At 45.9% G+C, this 24,351-nt stretch overlaps 1 protein-coding gene across 1 annotated transcript; it reads left to right on the top strand.

Annotated features, from left to right (window-relative positions):
* Positions 1-251: 251 nt before the first annotated feature.
* On the top strand, positions 252-20,918 carry wtip (WT1 interacting protein). Its single transcript, XM_061222175.1, has 8 exons — positions 252-2,224; positions 10,763-10,864; positions 16,501-16,568; positions 18,279-18,341; positions 18,629-18,759; positions 19,736-19,787; positions 19,906-19,974; positions 20,754-20,918. The coding sequence occupies exons 1-8, from the start codon at positions 709-711 to the stop codon at positions 20,916-20,918; spliced, it is 2,166 nt and encodes a 721-aa protein (XP_061078159.1). The 5' UTR covers positions 252-708.
* The last annotated feature ends 3,433 nt before the right edge of the window (positions 20,919-24,351 follow it).

Raw genomic sequence — 24,351 nt, 5'->3', positions numbered from 1 at the left:
CCAGTGTAATAATTCTCAGCATAGCAGTGGAAATGCGCAAGGGTGTTACTCGCCTAAAGCCCATCATCTGGCGCAGAGATAGTGCAGAAACATGCTCTCGGAGCGAAGTAACTCTTTTTGAAAACTCGGCACCCCCTAGCCGAGCCGAGCTGGTTGCGATCATTGTTTCGCTCCAGCATTAACTACATTCCAAAGAGACGCAGCACACCTTGACTCCTTCCCGCATTCCTTCCACATAAATTAGTCCTTTGCATTGTATTGCGTTATATAGAGTCTTACCGGCAGAGACGATTCAATACACAGTTTGTGCTGTTATTACCAGTGGAAGAACAATTTATTTTTGTACAATTTGGAAAGCAATGCGCAGGAAACCTAACAGTACTGAAGAAGCCTACGATGGAAAATTCCTCCGCGCAGCGCGCCATTGACTGTAAAGACCTTTCAACTTACCAAAGACTGAAATTGACAAACGTCTTCTGTCGTGGACGCAACTATTTGTTAACGGATACTTTTTTCGAAGGCGAAGGTCGTGCAGCATGTTAATATTATGGGGAAATGAGTTCCACGTGTGAAACAGCGGGCTATGTTTTTATTAAGTTTACATTTATTGTGATTTCCATGTGAAGTGAAATTGCTACTAGCTATTACAAAGTCGATAGTTAGCCAAGCGCACGTCTTCTACCAAACTTATTTCTCGGGAGCACAAACATGGATAAGAATGAGGATGATCCGGGACTCAGGGCAAGTAAGTTAATAGACGATCTCTCTCTTTACGAAGTATACCAGGATGGGATTTACAGTGGAAGAAGCGACATGGTAATTAACCCGGATTTGGATTTTTCGGCCCAAATGATTCCTGACCAGAAAAGTAAACGAATGAACGGTGGTGGTTCTGTGCCTCAGCAGCAACTCCATACGTTTGAAAATTACCCGGCGCCTGGGAATAAAGTTTACAACGCCGCCCTTGTGCGCCCTGTGAATGGTAATCGAGCGCTTCCTCTTGATTTTTGCACTTCTCAGAGAGATGCAGTTTATTGTGAAGATGGCCATAGCACCAAATCCGAAGTTGCCTTGCCGTGTTACACCGGCGCTTCTGACCGAAACAGGAGGTACTCGTTGGAGGTGCAGGGACACAGGTACAGTACAGGTAGCGCATATGATGGAGTGGTTTTGAACAAGCACGGAGCTTTCCCTCCCTTCCCCAGCAACAGAAGCAACAGTGTCTGCGTAAGCACCAACCAAGACAGCAGGTACAATGCGACCAGCCCTCGGTCGAGTTTAGCGTCTTCCGTGTCTTCTCAGGAGCACAGCAAGCATGCAAGCCCTAGGTCTAGCATCAGCAGCCCGCGTTCTAGTCTGGTGGTTCCTGGTCAAGACAAATACAGCAGTCCCAGATCCAGTCTGCTGCAGTATGAATGCAGCAGTGCACTTAGCCCGAGATCCAGCTATGCAAGCACAGCCAGCGACACTAGTAAACATTCCAGCCCAAGGACCAGTTTGAACAGTTACGACAGCGGCAGTAAACCCAGCAGCAACCGTACCAGTGGCATCAGTATGGGATACGACCAAAGGCATATCAGCCCGAGGTCCAGCACTGCCAGCCAGTACTCCTGTACCACTAGTCCCCGGTCCAGCTACTCCGATTCGCGATATATGCCTCCTGGAAATCATGAGCTTGAGGGTGCAGCGGTGCACGGGATGCCAATGGCAAGCCCCCGGTCCAGCATCTGCAGCCAGGACGGCGGCGTTAGACCGGGGGCAGTGGCTAACTGCGTAGTGAGCCCGCGCTCCAGCATTTCGAGCCACAGTTCCAGGAGTTCTCGCAGTTCAAGGGGCTCCATGAGCACATTCCCAGAGCTCCAGATGCCCTCGCCTAGATCGTCAGTGTTGGGTCCTGGCGTCCAGGAAGACACAGTAGTCCAAGATTTTGGCGACTCACTCGGTGTTCAGAATAGGGTTACCCTTCAGCTGTCCCCTGCAACACAAGAGCCGCAACAACAGCCAGCACAAACCGAATTAAACCCAGAGATGACCACGGGTGCTCCAGCATCTTTTAATTATGGGAGCGCCACCACAAATTCGGTCTCTGCACAGAAGTTTATGCTGCCGTACCAAGTCACCCCGTGCCGTGAAAGTGGCCCCAGCCAAGCCGAAAGAAGGCTCGAGGCGCTCACATTGGAACTTGAGAAGGAGCTAGAAATGCACATCAAGAAAGAATACTTTGGTAAGTGCAATGGTTGAAAACTGGAATCATGCGTGAATATGCGATGCGTAATGTTGACATTCACAATAGTTCGTTGCAGGGCTATATGCGAGACAGAGGGAGAGCTCATCGCCTGAACAGTTTGCTGTCTGCACTAGCATATTGCAGGTCCAAATCGATGTTCCATGTCCGTTTTTTCGTTTCATCTGCACATTTATCTGGGTAAATGGATAATGCATATTATACAATAGAAACCACATGGACTGAGTGTTGTGTAAAGAATGAAAGAAATCGGACACTGGTCCATGCCTGACTAAACCAGGTGCATAGGCCCTTCAGACTATCTGTAGTAGTCTGTTAACTTCATAGGACTTCAGGCTAAACAAAAACAAAAAATCCCCCCAAAAAATCCCGTAATGTAGCCTGAGGAATTTGTTCTTGCTTTGAATATTTGTTTCAACTAATGAAGAGTGTAAGAACAGTAATTATTACTTATATACACTTCTCTCAAATATGTTGTCAATAAATCAAGAACGGAACAATTCAATGATCATTAAAAAATTTTATTTTACATAAAAGTGGGTTAAATAAATAACTGTTTTCAGTCACCCAAGACTCTTAACTGAAGTATTTTTTGGGGAAAAGAGTCTGAAATAGTTTGTTTGAATCTTGGTGAGACTTTGCTAATTCCTTGGCAAGGAGCTTCAGCTAACTGGAGCATTAACTTCTCACCCTCTTTGTCCGTTGTGTGGCTGACCACTGATTGGCCGGAGGAAGCACCAGGCTGCCTGGCCATTACCCAATTGCCATGAGCTTGCAGCACTTTTTGGGGAAAGCTTGGTCACTGCCCGTAATGGGGTATACTGGGGAGGTCTGAGCTCTCTCCCAGAGAGGAGGCTCGCAACAAATAATCTCATCACGCCGATTATGCGCTTCACATGGTGTTGTGTTGGAAAACATTTTTCTTGTGGAAATGTTGATATCTAAATTGTGTTGCATGGGAGAAATTTTTCCTGACCTAAGGACATAAAAAAAAAATGCCACTCCATGTGCACATAGTGTGATGTTCAGCACACCTGGTTAGTTGTACTAGTTGTTTTTTTCCCCCACTGTAATAAGAGGGGAAGTTATCTATTGTTTTCATTTGTTGAATTTTCTATTTGTTTAGATCTATATTTTTTGTCTTGAAAGGTGCTAAAATTGCAGCTGTATTGTGAAGGTGCAGAGCAGAGTTGTGTTCTGCAGAGGAATGTAGGCTGGTCAGTATGTAGCTGTATGTACAGTACGGATGAACAGTAGGCCTAATTTGAGGCAGCTCCCAGCAAGTCATGTGGTCGGTGTTGTATTGGTGTTGCACCCATTCAATGTAGCCAGTACTAACTTCGAAGAATGGTTCAGCTATTCGCTTGCAAATGGAGCTTCTTTACTAATGTAATATATTGCAGAGTCAAAAAACATATTCATATATCTTAGCTGTCTTGTGATTCCACAGGTGTATTCAATCACTTCCTTAGTGTAGGTATAAAAAAGCTTTCAGTGTCTAGTCTTGATTCTAGGCTTTTGGCTTCTTTGGAGTCTGCAATTGGCATTTTATGAAGTTGATGAGTTGCTCCAAGGACAGTCAAGGCAGCCATTATGAGGCTGAGAAATACAGAAATATAATCAGAGACATAGGCCAAATCTTAAGCCTAGAAAAATCAACTGCTTGGAACTTCATGAAGAAGAAATCGAGCATTGGAGAGCAAAGATCAGTTTTTTCAAAGGGGCAAGGAGGCCAAGGGAGAACTGATGATGACCAAATAATTATCACCTTAATGATGAGAACAACCCCAAAATACCTGTCCGGCAGATGAGCAACAATCTTCAGAAGGCTGGTATGGATGTAGTAGTAGAATAGACTGTCTGCGGAAGAATTCACAAACACATCTAGGCAGGCTGCACTGCAAGATGCAAACAACTAGTTGGCACCGAAAACAGGATGGCCAGGTTACAGTTTTCTAATTAGTACCCAAAAGAGTCTATAAGAGTTTTGTGGACAGATCAGAGATTGTGTATGGCTGCCACTGGAACCGGATCACTTGTGTTCGTTGATGACGTCACTGCTGACGGCAGCAGCAGGATGAATGCTGAAGTATATAGAAACAACTTGTCTGCTCAGATCAAAGCAAATGAATTTTGACGACGCATAATGCAGCTGGACAGTGATCCAAAACATGCAGCTGAAGCAACTGAGGAGTTTGTTTGGGCCAGAAAGTGGGTTGTTCCTCACTGGCCAAGTCTCTCACCTGACCTCAGTCCAGCTGAGCATGAATTTCACTTGCTGAAGACCAGACTGAAAGCAAATGCTTGAGGGGGAAACTCGCCTCGACCACCGCCAATGTGTAGCACTCACCAGGGTGATGCGCGGCTGCCATTTTGTGCCAGAACGCTCATCGCACATCAGCTGAGGTGGAGGCCTATGTATTTGCCAATTGAAACAAGCAGGAGCTGAAGAGGGCCGAGGTACCCAGCATCTGGTGATGTCTATGGGTCGTAGACTTCAGGCAGTCATTGATTGCAAAGGATTTGCAACAAAATATGTTGACACTTAATTTCAATTAATGTGTTCATTTGGCAAATTACTTTTGGTCCCCTAATATTGTGGGGGGAATAATAAATATAAATAGGGCTGTAATTCCTACATGGTTCACCCAATATGGATGTAGAAGCCCTCAAAGTAAAGCTGAAAGTCTTCACTTTTTTCATTTGATTGTCTTATTTCAACTGTTTGTTTGCTTGAGCGAAAACAACAAAAAATGTGTCATTGTACAAATACTCACGGACTGAACTTCCACACATTTTAATTTGTTTTATAGTAGCTAGGTAGAGCTCACCCTGCCTTTCAGCACCCTTTGGTTTTGTATATCTGCGCGTTTGTTGTTCCTTTGTAGTTCCATCACATCGCCATCTATTCACTTTTGCATGCTGCCAACTTCTAACAAAATGGTCTGGTGATGCGCAGTAATCTGGTGTTTCTTAATGTTTTGTTGCGGTTGACAGGTCACCATGCAAGAGCCTATACAAAAATGGCAAATGGATTTTTGGTTCAATGCATTGGAGATGGAAGTTTGTTAATCCTGGGGGAGCAGGTGATAGTTGAGCAAATATAGGAAAGCTTTTCACCTCAGGCTAAGAACACTCAGCTTGTGTCCGTGGCAACGGCAGAGACATTGATCCAGGAGGCACTGAGGCCACTTCTGCTGCAAATTGTCTGCCCCTCTCTCTCTCTCTCTCTCTCGCTGTCTGCCTCTCTCTCTTGCTGTCTGTCACTCTCTCTCTCTGTCTGTTGCTCTCTTTCACTGTCAGTTGGTTTCTTTCTCTCACTGCCTGCTTCTCTCTCTCTAGCTGTCAGTCACTCTCTCCTGTCTGCCCCTCCTCTCTCTCTCTCTCTCTCTGTCTGCCCCTCTCACACTGTCACTCTCTCTTGTCTGCCCCTCCTCTCTCTCTGTCCTGTCTGCCCCTCCTCTCTCTCTCTCTCCTGTCTGCCCCTCCTCTCTCTCTCTCTCTCTCTCTCCTGTCTGCCCCTCTCTCACTGTCGCTCTCTCTCCTGTCTGCCCCTCCTCTCTCTCTCTCTCTCTCTCTGTCTGCCCCTCTCACACTGTCGCTCTCTCTCCTGTCTGCCCCTCCTCTCTCTCTCTCCTGTCTGCCCCTCCTCTCTCTCTCTCTCCTGTCTGCCCCTCCTCTCTCTCTCTCTCTCTCACTGTGTCACTCTCTCACTGTCGCTCTCTCTCCTGTCTGCCCCTCCTCTCTCTCTCTCCTGTCTGCCCCTCCTCTCTCTCTCTCTCTCTCTCTCTCCTGTCTGCCCCTCCTCTCTCTCTCTCTCTCACTGTGTCACTCTCTCACTGTCGCTCTCTCTCCTGTCTGCCCCTCCTCTCTCTCTCTCCTGTCTGCCCCTCCTCTCTCTCTCTCTCTCTCCTGTCTGCCCCTCCTCTCTCTCTCTCCTGTCTGCCCCTCCTCTCTCTCTCTCTCTCTCTCTCTCTCTCTCCTGTCTGCCCCTCCTCTCTCTCTCTCTCTCACTGTGTCACTCTCTCACTGTCGCTCTCTCTCACTGTCGGTTGTTCTTTCACGCTGTCTGTTGCTCTCTCCTGCTCTCAGTCCTCGTGTGGCTTTTGTTTGTTCTTATTTGCTGAATGGTTGTGCATCAGCAACTGGCCAGTGGAGGACCAAGCTGCTGCTCCAGAGCAGCCCCCCCCCAATAGCCTCTTCATTAGCCAGCCAGTGGGGTGTTGCACTGCTGCAGACATTTGGCACAGGATCTTGGCTCAGTGGGCAGACAGGGTTGATGGGGGTCAAGTCTGATTACCTGCTTGGAATAATGATGGCAGGAACAATAAAATTCCTTTGCCCCAAAAATGGTTATATGTAGACTCTTCCATGTGAAAGATATGTATTTTACCCAGGTCATTTCCACATGAGGAGCCTTTGGTTCTTCCAAGGAGAATGGCAGTATGGACAGTTGGTCCTGTAAAATCCTCATACTTTTTGGCTTTAATTTGTGTTCCCTTCTGCTTACACACACACACACACACACACACACACACACACACATCCATTAATTTGGGCCCTGCACTGGACATCCTGTACTCATTCAAGCCCAGGGGATTTATTTTCTGCTTTAAATTAAGTACAAATTAAATGTTTCCAGTTCAGCTTCCTCTCCTCTCTCATGTAAATACTGACCACATCCTTGTAGGAAGGCATTCCTGTCTTTGGAGAAATTATTTTTCAGTGTATCTGAGTGTGAGTTTCCTTTACATGTTCTTTGTGTTTTATAATCTGGAATTGTTTGGTAGTGTGTTATTTTTTTTTGTGGATTCATATGGACTGTAATTTGTAAAATGCATTCCAGCTATTTGAGAAGGCCAAGTGAAAAGGAAAATATGGGGCTCTGGGCATTTTGCAAGGTTCCTTGTGTTATTAATAGGAACCTCTTGGCTTGCACTGACGTATTCATTTTGTTGGTTAGGGTGATTCCTTGTGAACTGAACATGCATTTAGACCACATCTTCACATATTTTTATGTGTGTGATTTGGCATGCTGACTTGGCCTCAAAAGAAAGCCCTGGAACTGAACTTGTCTTGTGTAGTTAATCTTCGAGCTATGGGCTCACAAAGTTTACAGTAATTTATGTGACTCCGTGACGTTGACTTGCCTTATCTCCATTACTGTAAATGAATGTGTTTATATCACTTTATAGGTCATCACCAGCTCTATTTTTATAACAGTGGAAAAAATATGGACTGTTAAATGAACAGAAATAGTTTTATTGATAGCGAAACGGTAATTAAATATATTAAAACAGAATTTGAGAGAAAGAATGCCATTGATTGCAAATTAGCTTGTCCAAAATAAATTGGTCTCAACTAGACCAGACTACTCTAGACTAACTTGACTAGACTAGGGTTTAGACTAGACTAGACTAGTCTAGACAGGACTTGTATTTTTGTGCTGTGTAATGTGTAAAGATGTTGTGTCGACTGAAGTATTTGAATGCACATTTCAAACTCTGACCTTCAAATCCAAAACCAGCCCCGGTTTTCTTTTCTCCTGGGTAATTGGTGTTACTGATTGACCAGACTGTCTTCACGCATGACTCCCAGGTAAAGGGAGGATGGAAAACCGGGAATTAGTGATCCAGAACTGTGTGATACTGCTTCAGATAAGCAATGATATCTCAACAATGACTCAAATATCCAAGAACACATTTTCTGGAGATGGTTTTGACATTAGAACCCAACTTTGGTGAAAATGTAATCAATTTTAAAATATAGTTTTCTTCCTGAAAGATTAATCACTCATAACTCTGTTCCCTTTAATTTTTGGGTGAACATAATACAGTGATATAAGGACCATTTCTCTACAACCTACAGTAATGGCCATGGAGTCACGCAAAGTAGCACAAACTTTGTTAGCCCATGTCTCCCTGATGAATAATCTGAGACAAGTGTAATTTTGGTTCCAGGGGTTCTCTTATAAGGCCAAATGAGAATGCTAAATCTCATTGTGTTGAGTTGGCAAGGAATTACCCGTTAGGTTGCACATTTGTAAAGACCTGATGTGTTTATTTTCATTCATGTATAGAAGCAGAGCCTAAACTGTATCAAGCTCCTTAAATCAAATTGTGTATCGAAGGCATTGATTCGTGCTAAATTGGAAAATGGCTCAATAATAAAAAGGTAGCTTTTTGTGTCTCAAGTCGAATTTCCTTCAAGTCAGCTTTATGCTCAAGGTGATGCACTGTGTACGTTCCTTAACAGCCCCCATCTGTATTAGAAGCACCCCTCTGTCTGCGCACACTGCCTCATGGTACATAGGCTTTTACAAGTACAGGTGCTCCCACGTCTGGATTTTCAAATTCTCCTTTGTTGCTTTTATCAGCCGATCATGAGGGTCTGCCTTCGATTCAGCCAATGAGCAAGCAGGGTCTGTATGTCAGGTGACTTTCTGCAGATGATATGGGGCGTGGCTTAATATTCCGAGCGCTGTGTTCAGTCTGCAGTGAAGTGTTGCCAGTCTGTCAGTTCGCTGGGCACAGGCGTGTTGATTCTTGGCTGAAGCCTCGAACTTGCAGCTGTGCCTGAGCCCATACTGCTGCCTATTGTCTGCTGATGCCTTGGTGTTTTCCTTTCAGTTAGCATCAGTGGGGTTTAGCCTATGAGTCGCCTTTAATGTAATGTAAATCAATGCCTGTATTACCCTTGTAGCATTGACCTCAGAGCATTGCACAGCACTCAGATGCTATGAACTAGAAAATGTAAAAAGATATTCCACATACAAATATATATGCCTTTTTGTAAATTTAGAATGCCAATTTCAAACAATGTTTCTGAGTAACTCAAATTGGAAACAAAATGAAGACAGCATTCATTTTTCCCATATTCTGAAATGAAATCAGCAGCTTTGGCATCATGGATACTAGCCAAGACTTTGAGTCTGCTGTTTGTAATGGGAAGCACGTAGCCATCAGCCTGATTCCTGGTGATGCTGCTTGACTTTCTCCTCTGCCGATGCATTTATCCGTGGTGCTGTACCCCTGAATGACTGACTGATCCATCAGCCAGCTGATCTGAGCAGGAGTATTACTGTCATAAGACTAACCGCCCTTTAGTACATTTGACAGAGCACCACTGGAATGCACTCTGCCTTAACACAACACTGCTGACCTGTTTAATTAACCTGTCATTTCACACAAAAATCTGTTTTGCTACCATCAGTTGGATGAAAAGAATAAAGTTAGAAATAGTATCAAAAAACTATAATGGTAATTCTAGCCCCACCCCATCACTTACACTTCCTCTGTGCTCTCACTGGAGCCCAGACAAGCAGGTACTGTATGTTCTCCCCTGGCTGTGCTATCCGCCCCTGTCACTCGGCAAGCTGAACTGCACTGCGGTCGTGTTCGAGGGCTGCGCTTAATGTCTATCTGGTGGTACCTCATGGGCCTGCGTATCGTAATGCGATGGGCCACAGCTCTAACCCCAGGGAAATGCTGAAGCTGAACTCGCATTGCCACTCTGAACTGGATTCCTGATTGGTGGGATCCATCTCAAAGACGAGAGGTTTATCTGGCGGCCACACCCAGGAGAGTCCTGGTTTTTGCCAGTTTTTTTACCCTACGCAGTGGTATCCTTTTTCTCATTCTGCTAATTAATTGGCTACGAAAGATCCCTTTAATAAAAGGGGGTAGGATTTCATACAAGTTCCCTGACACATAATCCTCAAAGGAAGGGAACCTCGTCTATTGTGTAGCACAGGAACTTGTGCGAACGAGGGGATTGTAGCTGTTTATCCTGACTCACCGTGCGGTTCTGTGGTCTGAGTCACCTTCACTGACTCTCACCTGGTGATTCACTGCCACCCACTGAACCAGCCGGGCACTCACTGCCCTCCTGCTTTCACCCTCCAGACAGTGGAAAGAAAGTATCAGGTGATGGTGTGTAATCGACTTTGCTGTGTAAAAACACTGTCCTTATTTGGGCATTGGTTTTTTCGGTCACATCAGTTCATCTGTAAAGTGATTTGTATGGAGATTGTTTTTCAGCATTTTTTCATCCTACTGGGTAATTGTTTTCCATAATTGCTTGATTTTTGGTTTCAAGCCTGGTTTTTTTAAAATCAATTTTCTTTTGTATTCTGACTGCAGGCGGGCTGTAGCGTAGTGGTTAAGGTACATGACTGGGACCCGCAAGGTCGGTGGTTCGATTTGCGGTGTAGCCACAATAAGATCCGCACTGCCGTTGGGCCCTTGAGCAAGGCCCTTAACCCTGCATTGCTCCAGGGGAGATTGTATCCTGCTTAGTCTAATAAACTGTGCATTGCTCTGGATAAGAGCGTCTGGCAAATGCCAATAATGTAATGTAATGACTGTAAGGCCTCTTTGTGACACTGTTTCTGGAAGTGTTGTACAAATAAAATAGCATTGAATTGAATTGTATGTAAAGTGGAGATGAAAAGTGAGAGATCTACAGTAACAGAAGCCTGCATTGCGCTGCTAACCCTGTTCTTGTTCTCTCCTGCAGGGATCTGTATCAAATGTGGGAAAGGAGTTTATGGAGCCAGCCAGGCCTGCCAGGCAATGGGGAACCTGTATCACACCAACTGTTTCATCTGCCACTCCTGTGGTAATTATGCCTCTATACCTGTGCTCTTTACTGACCCTCCCCTCCCTGGCTCTGGCTGACAGGACATGGATGTGCTTATGTACCCTGCATTACCAGGACACAAATATCCTACATTACCACAACGCAAGTACCATACATTACCACAACGCAAGTACCCTACATTTCCACAACACAAGTACCCTACGTTGCCACCAACGCAAGTACCCTACATTGCCACAACACAAGTACCCTACATTGCCACAACACAAGTACCCTACATTGCCACAACACAAGTGCCCTACATTGCCACAACACAAGTACCCTACATTTCCACAACACAAGTACCCTACGTTGCCACCAACGCAAGTACCCTACATTGCCACAACACAAGTACCCTACATTTCCACAACACAAGTGCCCTACATTGCTTCCAGGTTCGGCAGTGCGGGTGTTCACCCGGGGCCCTGCCGTGGTTCTGGCTGCCTCCGCCATTGTGGCCTCCGTCAGCAGGCTGCACCAGCGGCCGGCCCGTGGAGCCAAGACTCTCCCTGTGAAAGCTTTTAAAAGCCCCACAAGAAGAGCAAATCCACCGGGGGCTGCGAGCGAGGCCAGCTGGCGTCTGTGTTTATTTGGCCAATAAGCTCCTGGGTGCGGTCTGAGGGATTGTGGGAGGGGAGGCAGAAACTGGGAGGGGGGCGTTCTGCTCTGCTACTGTTCTCCAAGCAGCTCTCTGCGCTGGAGCGAATCTTTCACTTCTGGGTGTCTCTGACCCATTTGCTGTGTCCCCCTTCATTTGTCTTGTGTAAGTGGGAAACAAATTATGATATTGAAAGGAGCTCATCATCTCCAACCATGAAAGGAAGGACTGGGAGGCATTGGTTACCAGTACAAATTCCTGTCTAAAAAAAGGCACATTTTCCACAGCATATACAGTTTGGATGAATTAGAAAAATAGCTTAATTTTGCTGATGGTGGTTCACGTGTTGATTTGATCTGGTGGACACAAGTCTGATCTTAACAGCAGACCACTGACCCTTATGTGGATGGGTCCTTAGCTTAGCTCCCATTCTCACTTGTGTGTTGTAGCGTAGGATAGGGAACTCCTGCTCTTGTTAGCGTTAGCTGCTTGTGGGCTACAGCAGGTAGAGCCTGAAGGTCATGTTTGCATTGCAATAAAAGGACAGGAATGCTGTTATCAACAACCTCCACCCCCACCTTCCTCCCAGAAAGCTCATTAGGCTCAAGCTATGAACCGCTCCAGGGCTGGAGTAGGCCGGACGTGAGTCCTGTCCACACGTACGCACACGCACACAATTGCACACACACACCAGCACATGTACACATAGACACACACTCGCCCAAACACACACTATTCTTCATGTCCGGCACGCCAGCTCCTAGTAAGCAAAGAGGCAGGTGGCCCTTTTCTTAGTGGCTAAGAATTGGCGCTGTTCCTGTGGAACTCTTGAGACAGGAAGGATATCGCTGGGACACCTGTGCTGTTGCAGCATAAGCAATAAGCAGAGGGCTGTGCAGATTGGGCCTGTGTGATGGAGGATGGCCTGGATTCAGGGCTAGCCTGCTGCTACAGCTGACCCAGTGTGGATGGGAGTTGGGCGGAGTGCTGAGAGACCAGGAGAGGCACAGGCCTGAGCTCGGGTAGGAGACTGCAGTGGAGTTCCCCTTATCAGCAGAAGCCACAGACTCAGTGAATCACTGTCCGCAGCCCTTACAAGGCATTAGGCAGGCATCCTTCCCAGCGCACTCTGTGCAGGTGATAAAGGCTTGTTTGTTCGCCGTAAGAAATGAGAGCAGGAGAGGGGAGGAAGGGGAGCTCTTTTACTGGCCATTTTTAGTACGGCCATTCCACAGATATATGGCACAGCTCACAGTGTACTGTAAGTCTAAGCTCCCCCGTGCACCTTTGAGATAACCAGCGTACATGGCTGTTAATTGGATTTATGCACACCAATATTTAAACAAGGACCAAGGGTTGGATTTGTGATTTGAAAACGGTTTGAAAAAAGAAATACCTTTGTGGTGTGCGGCCATTAGTTGGATGACTGTTTCACAGCTGTGTTGAAGATGAGATTGGTTGATAGGGGTGAATCAGTCATAGGGTTTATGTAGTTTTAAAATGCAGGTTTGGTTGGATTGTGGTTTGGAACTAAGCAATGGGGGCGGCCCAGGAAAACAAGCCTCTGAAGAACACAATGGGGTTCACCCTCTCAGGCCCTATCAGTTAAACCCAGGACCTCCATCCCTCAGACAGAGTGAAAGGCCCCTGTCAGGCTTATGGCCTACACTAGAAAGGGTGTCTGCACCAGAGGCTAGGTGCACAGCAGCTTCAGTAGGAGAGCTGAGGAGATTTCTCCTGACTCAGTCTGACACATTTATGCCCTCAACTCATGGTGACTGCTTGATCTGGTGTCTCGGTAAAGCCTCAAACACGTATTTAACCCCAGTTGAACCCTTAAATCTCCTTGGTGAGTGTGCTGGGGCTCTTGTTGAAATTTGATGTGGGCTTGCTGAAATCATACCTTCGTTGAGATGGTTGTGCTTGTCAGGTGCCAGTCGGGCATTGTGAGCACCGTACAAACTGGAAGTGTACCAAGCAGGATGGAGAATCTGAGAATGATGTTCCTCTTCTCTCGGGGTTCACTAGAAATGTGGGGCTGCTAATAACCAATTAAAAATGTTCAGCAACCTCCTGAGGGACAGCTGTGTTCTGTCAGCTATTTCCTGTTCAGTGAGAAGGGCAGAAGGGCACAGTGAAGAATTTATTGAGCTGTGGAGAGAACGTGTGGGTTTAATGAATCCATCATCTGTTCACAAAATGGCAGGCATTAAACATTGGCAGTAGTAGGACATTAAAATGAGTTTTCCCTTACCATGTTGTTTTCGCTATAATGGATAATGAATTTTAATTTCACTGTTAATCCAACAACCATCAGACCAACATTACAGGCTTCATTATTCTCCTTTTAAAATCATTTCAGGAAGAGAAACTGACCTTGCATGGCTGAATTTAAGGATCAACTTTCAGGAGAAGAGCTTCATCAGAGAATATTTTTGTTTTTCCTGAGAGAACCAGAAGTGTTGTATGTAATGAGCAGGGATGTGCGGAGTAGTATGAATTATGAGAGAATGAGACAGAGACAGAGCTGGGATGTGCAGAGTAGTATGAATTATGAGAGAATGAGACAGAGACAGAGCAGGGATGTGCAGAGTAGTATGAATTATGAGCGCATGAGACAAGAGACTGAGCTGGGATGTGCAGAGTAATATGAATTATCTGCTCCTGTTCAGGCATGAGAGCCCATGGTGTGATTGTCAAGACGGGGGGGCGAGGAGGCGGCGTTCTGTTTTCACAAACTTTTCATAACTCCCCCAAGGACTGAGCGTTCACGGCTGAGGTGAATTCAAGTGACAGGAACCTACAGCTTTCTTTTATTTATTTGTCTTTTACACAGGTAATAGGATTTGAAATATACATCGCTGTGCACTAGTTGGATATTAACACACTGGGCCTAGCGCCTATGCCAGGAAGTGAGACTGCCGCTCCCTGTGCGTAGAGGCTGTTTTTTTAGTTCATTTGAATCAAATTACCCTTTCTGATTTGTGAGGGTAGGGTCACAGCATCTGTGTGTTTACGCGAGGGGGAGTAGTGTTACCTGTGCTAAGAGCATGCGGCCTGCCGGCAGTGGGGGAGAACTGTACAGCAGTCTCCATGTTCTTAAAGCCAAAGTGGAAATCAAATCTTTTTTTTTCTGTTCACTCTCATGTTCTTTATTGTGATGGGCACAATGTTCTGCGATGGCTCGGGAACTGGCCTTGATCAGTAGATGTCCGCGGTCTCTGCAGATGTTTGGAGACGGCCCTCCCCACAGCGGACAGATCACACAGGAGCAGAGGCTGGTGAAAGAGGAGTCTGGAAAGACGGTCAGATGAGTCGGTCCTTCTCTAGGTCACGGATACTGACACTGTTAGAGGACCGTCCTGCCCCTCGTCGACCGCCTGGCTCAGCCAATCCCCTTGAGGGCTCTACTCACACTTTGCATTCCCTAGTGTTAGTGTTTGAATTAGATTTTTTGGTTTCATTTGTGAGTTTTACGGGACTTACATCCATGATCCAAGAACATTTCATAGAACAAAAATGCTCATTTAAAAAAAAATTTTAATCTTTTTTTTTTTTTTTACGTTCAGTCAGTTGTATTCATTTTGCATACACAAAGTATGCCATTAATTTTTTTTTCCATGTTTAAAAAGGGTAAAATTGCAGTTAGAAGCGCTGAAGCACCTTACGAGGAGAAACGCATCCAGGAGATCTGTCGTGCTGAGCCACCAAAGCTCCAAAAATTCCAGGCCGGGGCAGCCGTCCCCCCTGACAAAGGAGAGGGAGAGGAGCTGCCTGGCCCCTCCCTGCTCCAGAGCTTCCTAGGCGGGGGATGAATAGGACAAGCCAGTGACCTCAGGCAGAAAGAATGTCCCTGTTTGCACAGGCCTTCTGCTCCTTTAGGAACAATCCTCACTCACAGCTTTGTGTTTACCTACCAGGCCCGAGATATTTTTACATCCTACGCTCTTTCAGCGCACATTTCGGTCGGTTATGACATCAAGGTTATTCGTTTTGTGTGTGAATTTTAGGCCAGGGGTTCTGTGCTTGTTTGATTTCTAATCCTTTCAAGACAATGAGGAAAGCGTGAGGAAAGGCTGACTGCAGCCATTAAAATCCTAATTGCTCCCGGTGCATTACCCAGCAAACAAAAAAAACAAAACATTCTCACAATGTTGCCGCAATGTTATATAATGGCAGTAACATTGTCAGAACATTTTGTGTTTTCTGGGCTGCAGGTGGTGACAGGATTAGTCACTGCATCAGCTATTTTGGAGTGCTCTGACACTCTGTGGCGCACTCTGCGGAGAGCAGCTCTCCAGTCACACAGAGTCCCCTGCACCGCTGGAGCTGTGGTCACCTGCTATTGCATCAGGACCCCTCTGCCTAACGTATGAAAGGAGGGCAGACTCTAATCTCCTCTAAAAAATAAAGAGTGCTGCTGCTACCTCACAGCTGCATGAAGTTCTGTTAGCAGGTGCAGAACTTGCAGAGAAAGGAGATGTGCACAGAGAAATGTGTGTATTTTCACATGATGAATAGATTAAATGACTGCAATCAAAATGAGGGAGGCGTAGGTTGTTGTGCAGAGAGGTATCGATTGTGCAAAAAGAGGCAAGCAACCATATTAAACATACAAGTATGTTTTGTATTATACATTAAAAATGCAATTCTAAAATAGTGCGCATCCCTGTCGAAGGCAGCATGGCAAAGCTGTATGAGCATACACTTTAAAAAATCATTGCATTTCTTTTTGTAAATTTGTTATGATATAATTAAATATTTCATTTGGAATATGAAATATTCCAATTGAAATCCTAATTTTATCTGTTCGATTGTATTTTCTGGGATTCCTTGGACAGCCGTGGAATGGGGATTTGAGAAGGTGCCAGGTCAGTTTGTAATGTCAGACTGGGATCTCCTGTCGTGACTGGCGTGCTGCACAGGAAGGGCATCGCGTGGTCCGCTTCCCTGCGCATGGCCTCACTGTACCGCAGCTGCATGTGGCAGAGAGGTGACCGGCGGCCATTTTGTGTTTCAGGGCGGAGGCTCAGAGGGAAGGCTTTCTACAATGTCAACGGAAAGGTCTACTGTGAAGAGGACTTCTTGGTGAGTCTTGCTGGGAATCATGAATAAATGCAAAAAATACTTCACTGTCACTGTGTGCTCCTATTGTGCCCTGAGCCATAACACCCTCAGTCTCTCACATTTCCCACTTTGCATTGCTGCAGTAGCACCTTGGAGAAAATGATGAAAATCAGTGGAGGGAAAAAGTGTTGATATACAGTATTAATGATATATAGACCAGTGGTTCCCAAGAAATGTCAGCCTATGGACGAGAAAGCCTTAAGTCTCAAAGTCTCAGGGACCACCACACATTGTAAAGGCAACAAGGTCATCCATTTTATTATGACTGTTACAGTATTCTCTGGTCACCAGTGGCCATGTTGCTATGGACCAGCACTGGCTTGGGAACCATGGAATTGGAGCACAGCCCCTTTAAGACCCAGAATGACCCCATTAGTCTTATATAGCATTAAATATGACCAACAGTGGTCAGAGAGTGCTTTGAGCAGCAGGTCTCAAATGCCTTTCTCCCATCCATCTCCACTGCTGTATCTCGCGAAATCACATCCAGCATACACATTTGCATTTCTGTTAAACATTTCAAGGGTTTAAATGTTTTGCGGCAGCCATGAGTCAGAGGAATAGAACTCTACAACACGTTTAGACCCTCATGCAGTCTTCAAGGAAGCCTTTGTGTGTGCCGTATAACTTCATGTGTGCTCTTATAACTTAGTTCAGAGATGTCAACGGACAAAAACAAAACATCAGTAGTCTTTTTGTATCAATTGGGTTCAGCCTCCTTCTTACTGAGATTGCTGCTAGTGTTACAAATCTTTAAAAAAAGTAATTTCCATATCGGCTGTGATTGTAAACTCTTTAACAGTGTCCAATGTGACAGTGGACTACAGAGGTAGGAGTCTGTATGTCATTGACCATGTTTAAACGTTGACATACGCATTCAATGAAAGCACTAGTAACTCAGTTTGAGATAAGTGGAATTTATACTGCCCATAATGTAACAATAATAGGATTGTTGCCCAGATAGTGAACATTTTGTTTGCCTGAAACAAATGGATGTCTTTGGAAATGACTGTGAGGGCATTGAGCATTAAGTAGAAATGGAGTTAAGGGTGGGAATTGATCACTTCATGAATATTTAATCCTGATTCCTTGGGATTTTGTGGTCATATGGTCAGTGTGACAAAGCAGTGCTCCCTGCCCCCACTTCATCTCCCCCTACCCTGCCCCCCAAAGCTCTGTCATGGCTGGCAGATGGTGTGTATCTGCGGGGGACAGGACAGCAGAATTAGCCTCTGATTGAGCGCCCATGTCCACCTGCTCGTCCTGTCCAGGGGGGTCAGAGCCCCAGGGTCTCGCTCCTGAGGGAGAGGCTCAGAAGTGTGCACCTCCGGGCTCTTTAGGGAGGATCAGCCTTCTCGGTTTCCCCATGTCCGGAGCCGTGCTTTCATCCCTGTCAGTGTGTACGTCACAAAGGGGCTGCTCCTTCAGGCTCTCTGTGAGACGAGACAATAACCGCAATGTTCAGCTGGACAGAGGAATTATTAGACTGTTCCTGAACGTAAGGAAGGTGTCAGCGCCATTGTTGTGGACATTGTTGTAGCTGAATAGCATATGCATGTGAATATGACAGTGAAGTGATTATGACCACTGTGGTGTGGTTGTGAAGAGGGTTTTAATGTTTGAATGTCATTCGTATCATTCATAGCGAATGTTTTGATGTATCTTCCACAGTACTCCGGGTTTCAGCAAACTGCAGACAAATGCTTTGTGTGTGGCCACCTCATCATGGAAATGGTAAGACCTATTCAAATTATGTAATAAGCACCATTCAGCATGCTGCACAAAAGGCCTTGTTGACATTTGGTGTGAATAATCATTGAAAAAGTGAATTTCAATACAATTAGAAAATAAAAGTTCTGTCAGATGTACTCCAAACTGCCGGATTTCAGGTTATTATGGTTTTTAGCCGAAGCATACAGCCATAGCCGCTGTTAGTGGAGCAGCCTGGTGATTTAGTCCTCCTCTTTTGGAGGGCCCCCGTGGAGGTATCTGTGCGTCATGTTTCCTCCCTGTGCTGGCAGATCCTGCAGGCCCTGGGGAAGTCGTACCACCCCGGCTGCTTCCGCTGCGTGGTGTGCAGTGAGGGCCTGGACGGGGTGCCCTTCACTGTGGACGTGGAGAACAACATCTACTGTGTGAAAGACTACCACACGTAAGAGCTGGACCAGCCCCTCAGGCCACACACACAACGGACACGCACATACAGACTTGCACACTACAGACACACACATACAGACTTGCACACACACAGACACACACACAACTGACACACGCGCACACAGACACACACACAAGACACACGCACATATAGACTCGCACAGACACACGTACATACAGACTCGCACACACACAGACACACGCACACACAGACACACACACAAGACACGCACATACAGACTCGCACACAACTGACACACGCACAAACAGACACACACACACACAAGACACACACACATATAGACTCGCACACAACAGACACACGTACATACAGACTCGCACACACACAGACACACGTACATACAGACTCGCACACACACAGACACACGCACACACAGACACACACACAAGACACGCACATACAGACTCGCACACAACAGACACACGCACACACAGCCACACGTAAATACAGACTCGCACACACAGACACACACACAACTGACACACGCACAAACAGACACACACACACACAAGACACACACACATATAGACTCGCACACAGAGACACACACACAACTGACACACGCACAAACAGACACACACACACAACAGACACACACACATACAGACTCACACACAACAGACACACGCACATACAGACTCGCACACAACAGACACACACACACACAGCATGTGTTTATTGTTTCATCACTGTGTGTAAGCTACCTGGTACTAGACTTTTTTAATGGACTACTCGGTGAGACAGGTCACACATTCTTAACCAGCTCTTGGTTTCTTAGTTTAAATAAATACATTTGCACACAAATAGATGCACAATGACAGTATTCTATTCTTTCCACTTTTCTTGGTCAATAACCTGCAGCGCAATGTCCATTTAAATGTAGACTTAGTTTCACGTTATCCGAGATGCTGAAAATGTGCTTTAGCGAAGTTTTGATTTGTTTCTGCAGGGTTTTCGCCCCCAAATGTGCCTCCTGCAACAAACCCATTCTTCCCGCCCAGGTAATTTACCATTAACGAGCCGAGGTTTTTACGGCCAACGATAACATTATAACTCAGGCACATTCCCCGGTGTGGGAGGCCACACAATGGTTAACTGTGTCTCTGTGTGTCCTGCCAGGGCTCTGAAGAGACCATTAGGGTGGTATCTATGGACAAGGACTACCATGTGGAGTGCTATCACTGTGAGGTGAGTCAACACTCCCTGTCTCTGTGCTGACTGTTCTGCCATGAGTCAGTGTTGTACGGTGCCACTAGAACATATAGAACACTAGAACCAAAGGATGTGGGTGTGTGTGTGTGTGTGTGTGTGTGTGTGCGTGTGCGAGTGCACGCACGGGTAGGTGTGTGTGTGTGTGTGAATTAGTTTGTCAGCCCCCTAAGCCCTCCATGGGGCACACAGAGCCCATTAATCATTGGCCAGCCACATTCCAGTGTTGATCCAGTAGACAGAGGGAGACATGGCCCGTGTCTGAGGGGTTGCTGTTTAACCCTAAACCCTAACCAGCTCTGCATTCCAGCCACGCTCTCCGAGCTGAGCGCTCTGCTCTCCCTCTGATCTTTGGAATGCTGAAATCACCCCACACCAGCGATACCTCCATTAAGGCTCTTCTGTTGCCTATTACAGATGCATGTTTCAGGGGAAATAATTATTCTGAAACAAAACGCAGCATATACCAGTCTTTTCAAGTATTGCTTCATAATTTGTAACTACTAAGCTTACGTGTGAATAAATGTGTTTTATGAATTTTGATGGCTATATATTTATTATGTAATGTGGCTTAAGTAACATACAGTTAAGCTGGTCATGCTCCATAGCTGACCCCCATCCTATTACATAGACGTATTGATTGGACAATCCAGGTCTCTCTGCCTCACTGTATCTGTATTTGTCACGTTCTTTAGGTTGAGTTAACTGAGTGAACTCAGCCTTAAGCCACAGCGCTCCTCTCCCCCTCTCTCCCCCAGGACTGCAGCCTCCAGCTGAACGACGAGGAGGGCCACCGCTGCTACCCTCTGGAGGGCCACCTGCTGTGCCACAGCTGCCACATCTGCAGGCTGAAGGCCCAGACGCGGACCCCCCCGCACCCGCCCCCGCCCCCCAGCTACCCCATGCACGTCACGGAACTGTGAGGGGGGGGGGGGGGGGCGAGCGGGCGTGGCCACAACTCGCCAGAGCAGGCTGAGAGACAGAGAGAGATGCTGGGCATCGAGAGGGCAGAGACCAGGTGGCCCGCAGTCCCACCCGAGACCAGGGAGAGGAGACACTCACCCTGAGGAAGTACCTTCTGCTTGCACAAGAATCCCGGACGAGCCCCCCCCCGGGATCACGCTGTCAGGCCCGGTCCACGGCACAGAGACCCAGCGTAAGAGAGGGGCCCTCCAGCCTGGGACGGGTCTCCTGCAGACGCCCCTGCCCGTGTGAAGACCTGCTGTGAATCGCCGGCTGCTCTTCCCGTGCGCTCACCGCTCACCGCACACACCCAGGCTCCGGGCAGCCGCGGCCTTTACATTTGGACTAGCCGCCATCCGGGAATCGTGCACTTAAAGAGAGGACTGCTTTCTCATTCCTTGCCCTGCCCCCCCCCTCCCCCCCACGGTACACAGTAGTCCAACTACTCCCCTATTGGCTATGCAAGGAACCTGCACGTCTGTGTGCGACTCCCAACACTCCACCAGCTTCTCAGACAGTCAGATCTGTGACATTGCCTGTTTCAGAATACATCACTGCCATTAATTACACTTACCATGCCTTCTGCAAGCACCAATATTAGTGTCATAATATGATCGTAAAATATTTACAAGCAGTGTCTTAATTATGTCGGAACAACAGTTAGATGTACATAGACTGTACAATTGTCTTTATCTTAATAAACTAGAACTGTAGTGGTCATTTCACCACACATTATTTAAGTCTGTGGCTAAACTGCATATTCATGACATGAGGTCATGACATGAAGTCTACTGTATTGTATTGCAACAGTGCATCGTGTTTCTTTATCTGGAGGCTGTGGTCCAGGGTACTTCAATGTTGCGGGTGTTCTGTGTGACCTGCCAGCACCTACATTGGCTCTTAATGTATTCAAGACACTGGCTTGCAGCAGCAGATTAATGTGAAATGTGGAACAGCTTTTGTGTTTTCCTCGACACGTAACCATTAAAACACGAGCGTGCAGCATTGCAGGGTACTGACGAGGCTGCATGTTGAACATTTGGCAGTACCTTCCAGAGGAAGGGTTCACGCAGGAGTGAATTGCTTTCGAGGTGAACAGGGAGAGGAGGTTTTGGTCAACAGGGAGAGGGAGGGTGGCTGGGCCCGGGGCCTGAGGATCTTCAGTATTTAATTTACAAGTCGTCTTAATTTATTCATTCTGTTGTTCTGTGGCTGCCCTGCTGGTATGGAGGCATGGGTTCACTCCATCCGGCCGGTGTGCTGCTGGCTCACAACACCGCAGTCTGCAGCTCAGAAAAGCACAGCACCCTGTCTGTTCCCCTCTACTGCCACACAGCCCTGTCTCTTCCCCTCTACTCCCACACAGCCCTGTCTGTTCCCCTCTACTCCCACACAGCCCTGACTATTCCCCTCTACTTCAATACAGAGCACCCTATCTGTTCCCCTCTACTCCCACACAGCCCTGTCTGTTCCCCTCTACTTCAATACAGAGCACCCTATCTCTATCTATTCCCCTCTACTCCCACACAGCACCCTGTCGGTTCCCCTCTACATCCACATAGAACCATCTCTGTTCCCCTCTACTATCACATAGAACCCTAGAGCCCTGTCCATTCCCCACTATGTTTACCGCTTGTAGAACAGCTGGTCTCTGGCAAGTGTTAGAAATGTGAAAGGGAGTGTGGGGGGGTTTAAAGTACTACTGAATTTAAAGAGCCCCATGACTGCTGCAATAAAGCTATGAACGTGATACAGGAAGGAAATTCAGAATGATTAAAATACATTTAAAAAAATAATTAAAGAAACATTTCAAATGCAAATTTTGACTTAAATAAAATGGTGCCTGTATTATTTACTTTAATGTGAGTCATTGGATGCAAGAGCTCACAATTCACTTTAACATTCCAAACTTATTTTAAAGGCAGGTTTGAAATATGACTTCAAATTAAAAATCTTCATTGTGTTGATTGTTCATAAAAAGAAAAGTGTCATTACACAACCAGAATTGTTGAACATGAACCATTACTTTTAAGAGTTAGAAAAAAAAACTTGATAAGGATCATTTCACACCAGGATGACATTTTATTTAGAATGCATGTTGGATTCCTGTTGTATACCATGTGACTAGTTTACCTGTACAAAAAAGCTAGTTTTGTTCCATGTACCATCAGAATTCCAAACAGAAAAGTAGCAATTTTCTCTCCTGTAAGTAGATTTTAAAAAGCGCATGCATGACAGTCTTATGTATTTTCAGTGTTTTATTCCCTAGATGGTGAAAAAAGACCGGAAATGTAGATTTATTTATCTAAAGATCAAAAGTCTAAAGTTATTTAATGTGTTAAAAGTCAGAAGTGTCATTTAACCTTAGATGATATAATCTGCTTTTTTCAATAAAGATGTTTTGTAGTTAACTTAAGCCAAGCATGTGTTGTGTGTTTTCTTTCCAGCAGTCATACAGTTGTGAAGTAATTGACTTGTCTATAGCTCCTGTTTTTTTAATGTGGTTTGGGAAAAACAGGTCAGAAAATAACTCATAAGTTAAATGCTAAATGAAGGCTGGGCCATTTTGCCATTGTCTTGTTTCATTGTCGACTCAAGGTTGGCCTCCTTCCTCATACTGTAGCACCCTTTCCCTGCTGTCTGTTTATTTCTGAAGGGTATCGGCCCAACATCAGAGTTGGTGCCATTATGGAGGGTAATTAGATCATAGCACGCGAGTTTACAGTAAGTCATGTGATCACAGGCCCCTCTGAGACAAGCCTACACCCTGCTCCGATGGTAGATACGGCAGTCCCACTGGCACTGAAATCCAACACTGCGCACCGCGACACGTTTCTCTCCTTCTTTCTGTTGCCGAGAACAGGCTTGTAACCGATGCCGTAAGAGCTGCCTGTAACACTAGCGATGAATCATAATTCAGAAATGTCTCTGATATTCTGTAAAGGCCTGCCTCTGTCTGCATAGCAGGGCTGTCATTGGATGAAGGAGCGTCTACGTTTTCTTTACACTTTACTCTTCCCCGGTCCTTCAAAGCCCATGGGCACCCTGTGGAACACACGCTTCCTATTCTGTGTCTGTTGTCTGCCACAGATTTCAATCAGTCCAAGGAATTCACCCACACTGTAATTCCCATGTTGTTATTTTATATCCATATTCAGATTTGAACGGTACCATATGGCATGTGAGGTGATTCAGATTGTGTGTATCCTTAGGTGCAAAAAATATAGAGACCCCTGTCCTGTGTCTTTTTGTGATCTTTTTAAAGAATGTAGGAGTCAGTTTAATATGTGGTTAATATTAAGTTAATATTAAGTATGTGAAATGCAAATAGGCTGGGGTACCTAATTAACAAATGTTAATATAATCTTTGTGTTAACTGGGGCATACAGCTAC

The sequence above is a fragment of the Conger conger genome, chromosome 15, assembly GCF_963514075.1.
Source record: "Conger conger chromosome 15, fConCon1.1, whole genome shotgun sequence".
NCBI lineage: Eukaryota > Metazoa > Chordata > Actinopteri > Anguilliformes > Congridae > Conger > Conger conger.
The sequence above is the reverse complement of the archived record's forward strand: the minus strand, read 5'-3'. Positions and strand labels throughout refer to the sequence as shown.

What these genes read in the sequence shown, in the direction of transcription:
- wtip (XM_061222175.1), top strand. Translation starts at nt 709, where the DNA reads ATGGATAAGAATGAGGATGATCCGGGACTCAGGGCAAGTAAGTTAATA. An exon ending in ACTGTGAAGAGGACTTCTTG is followed by an intron (nt 16,569 to 18,278) that starts GTGAGTCTTGCT and finishes TATCTTCCACAG; the next exon opens with TACTCCGGGTTTCAGCAAAC. An exon ending in AACCCATTCTTCCCGCCCAG is followed by an intron (nt 19,788 to 19,905) that starts GTAATTTACCAT and finishes GTGTCCTGCCAG; the next exon opens with GGCTCTGAAGAGACCATTAG.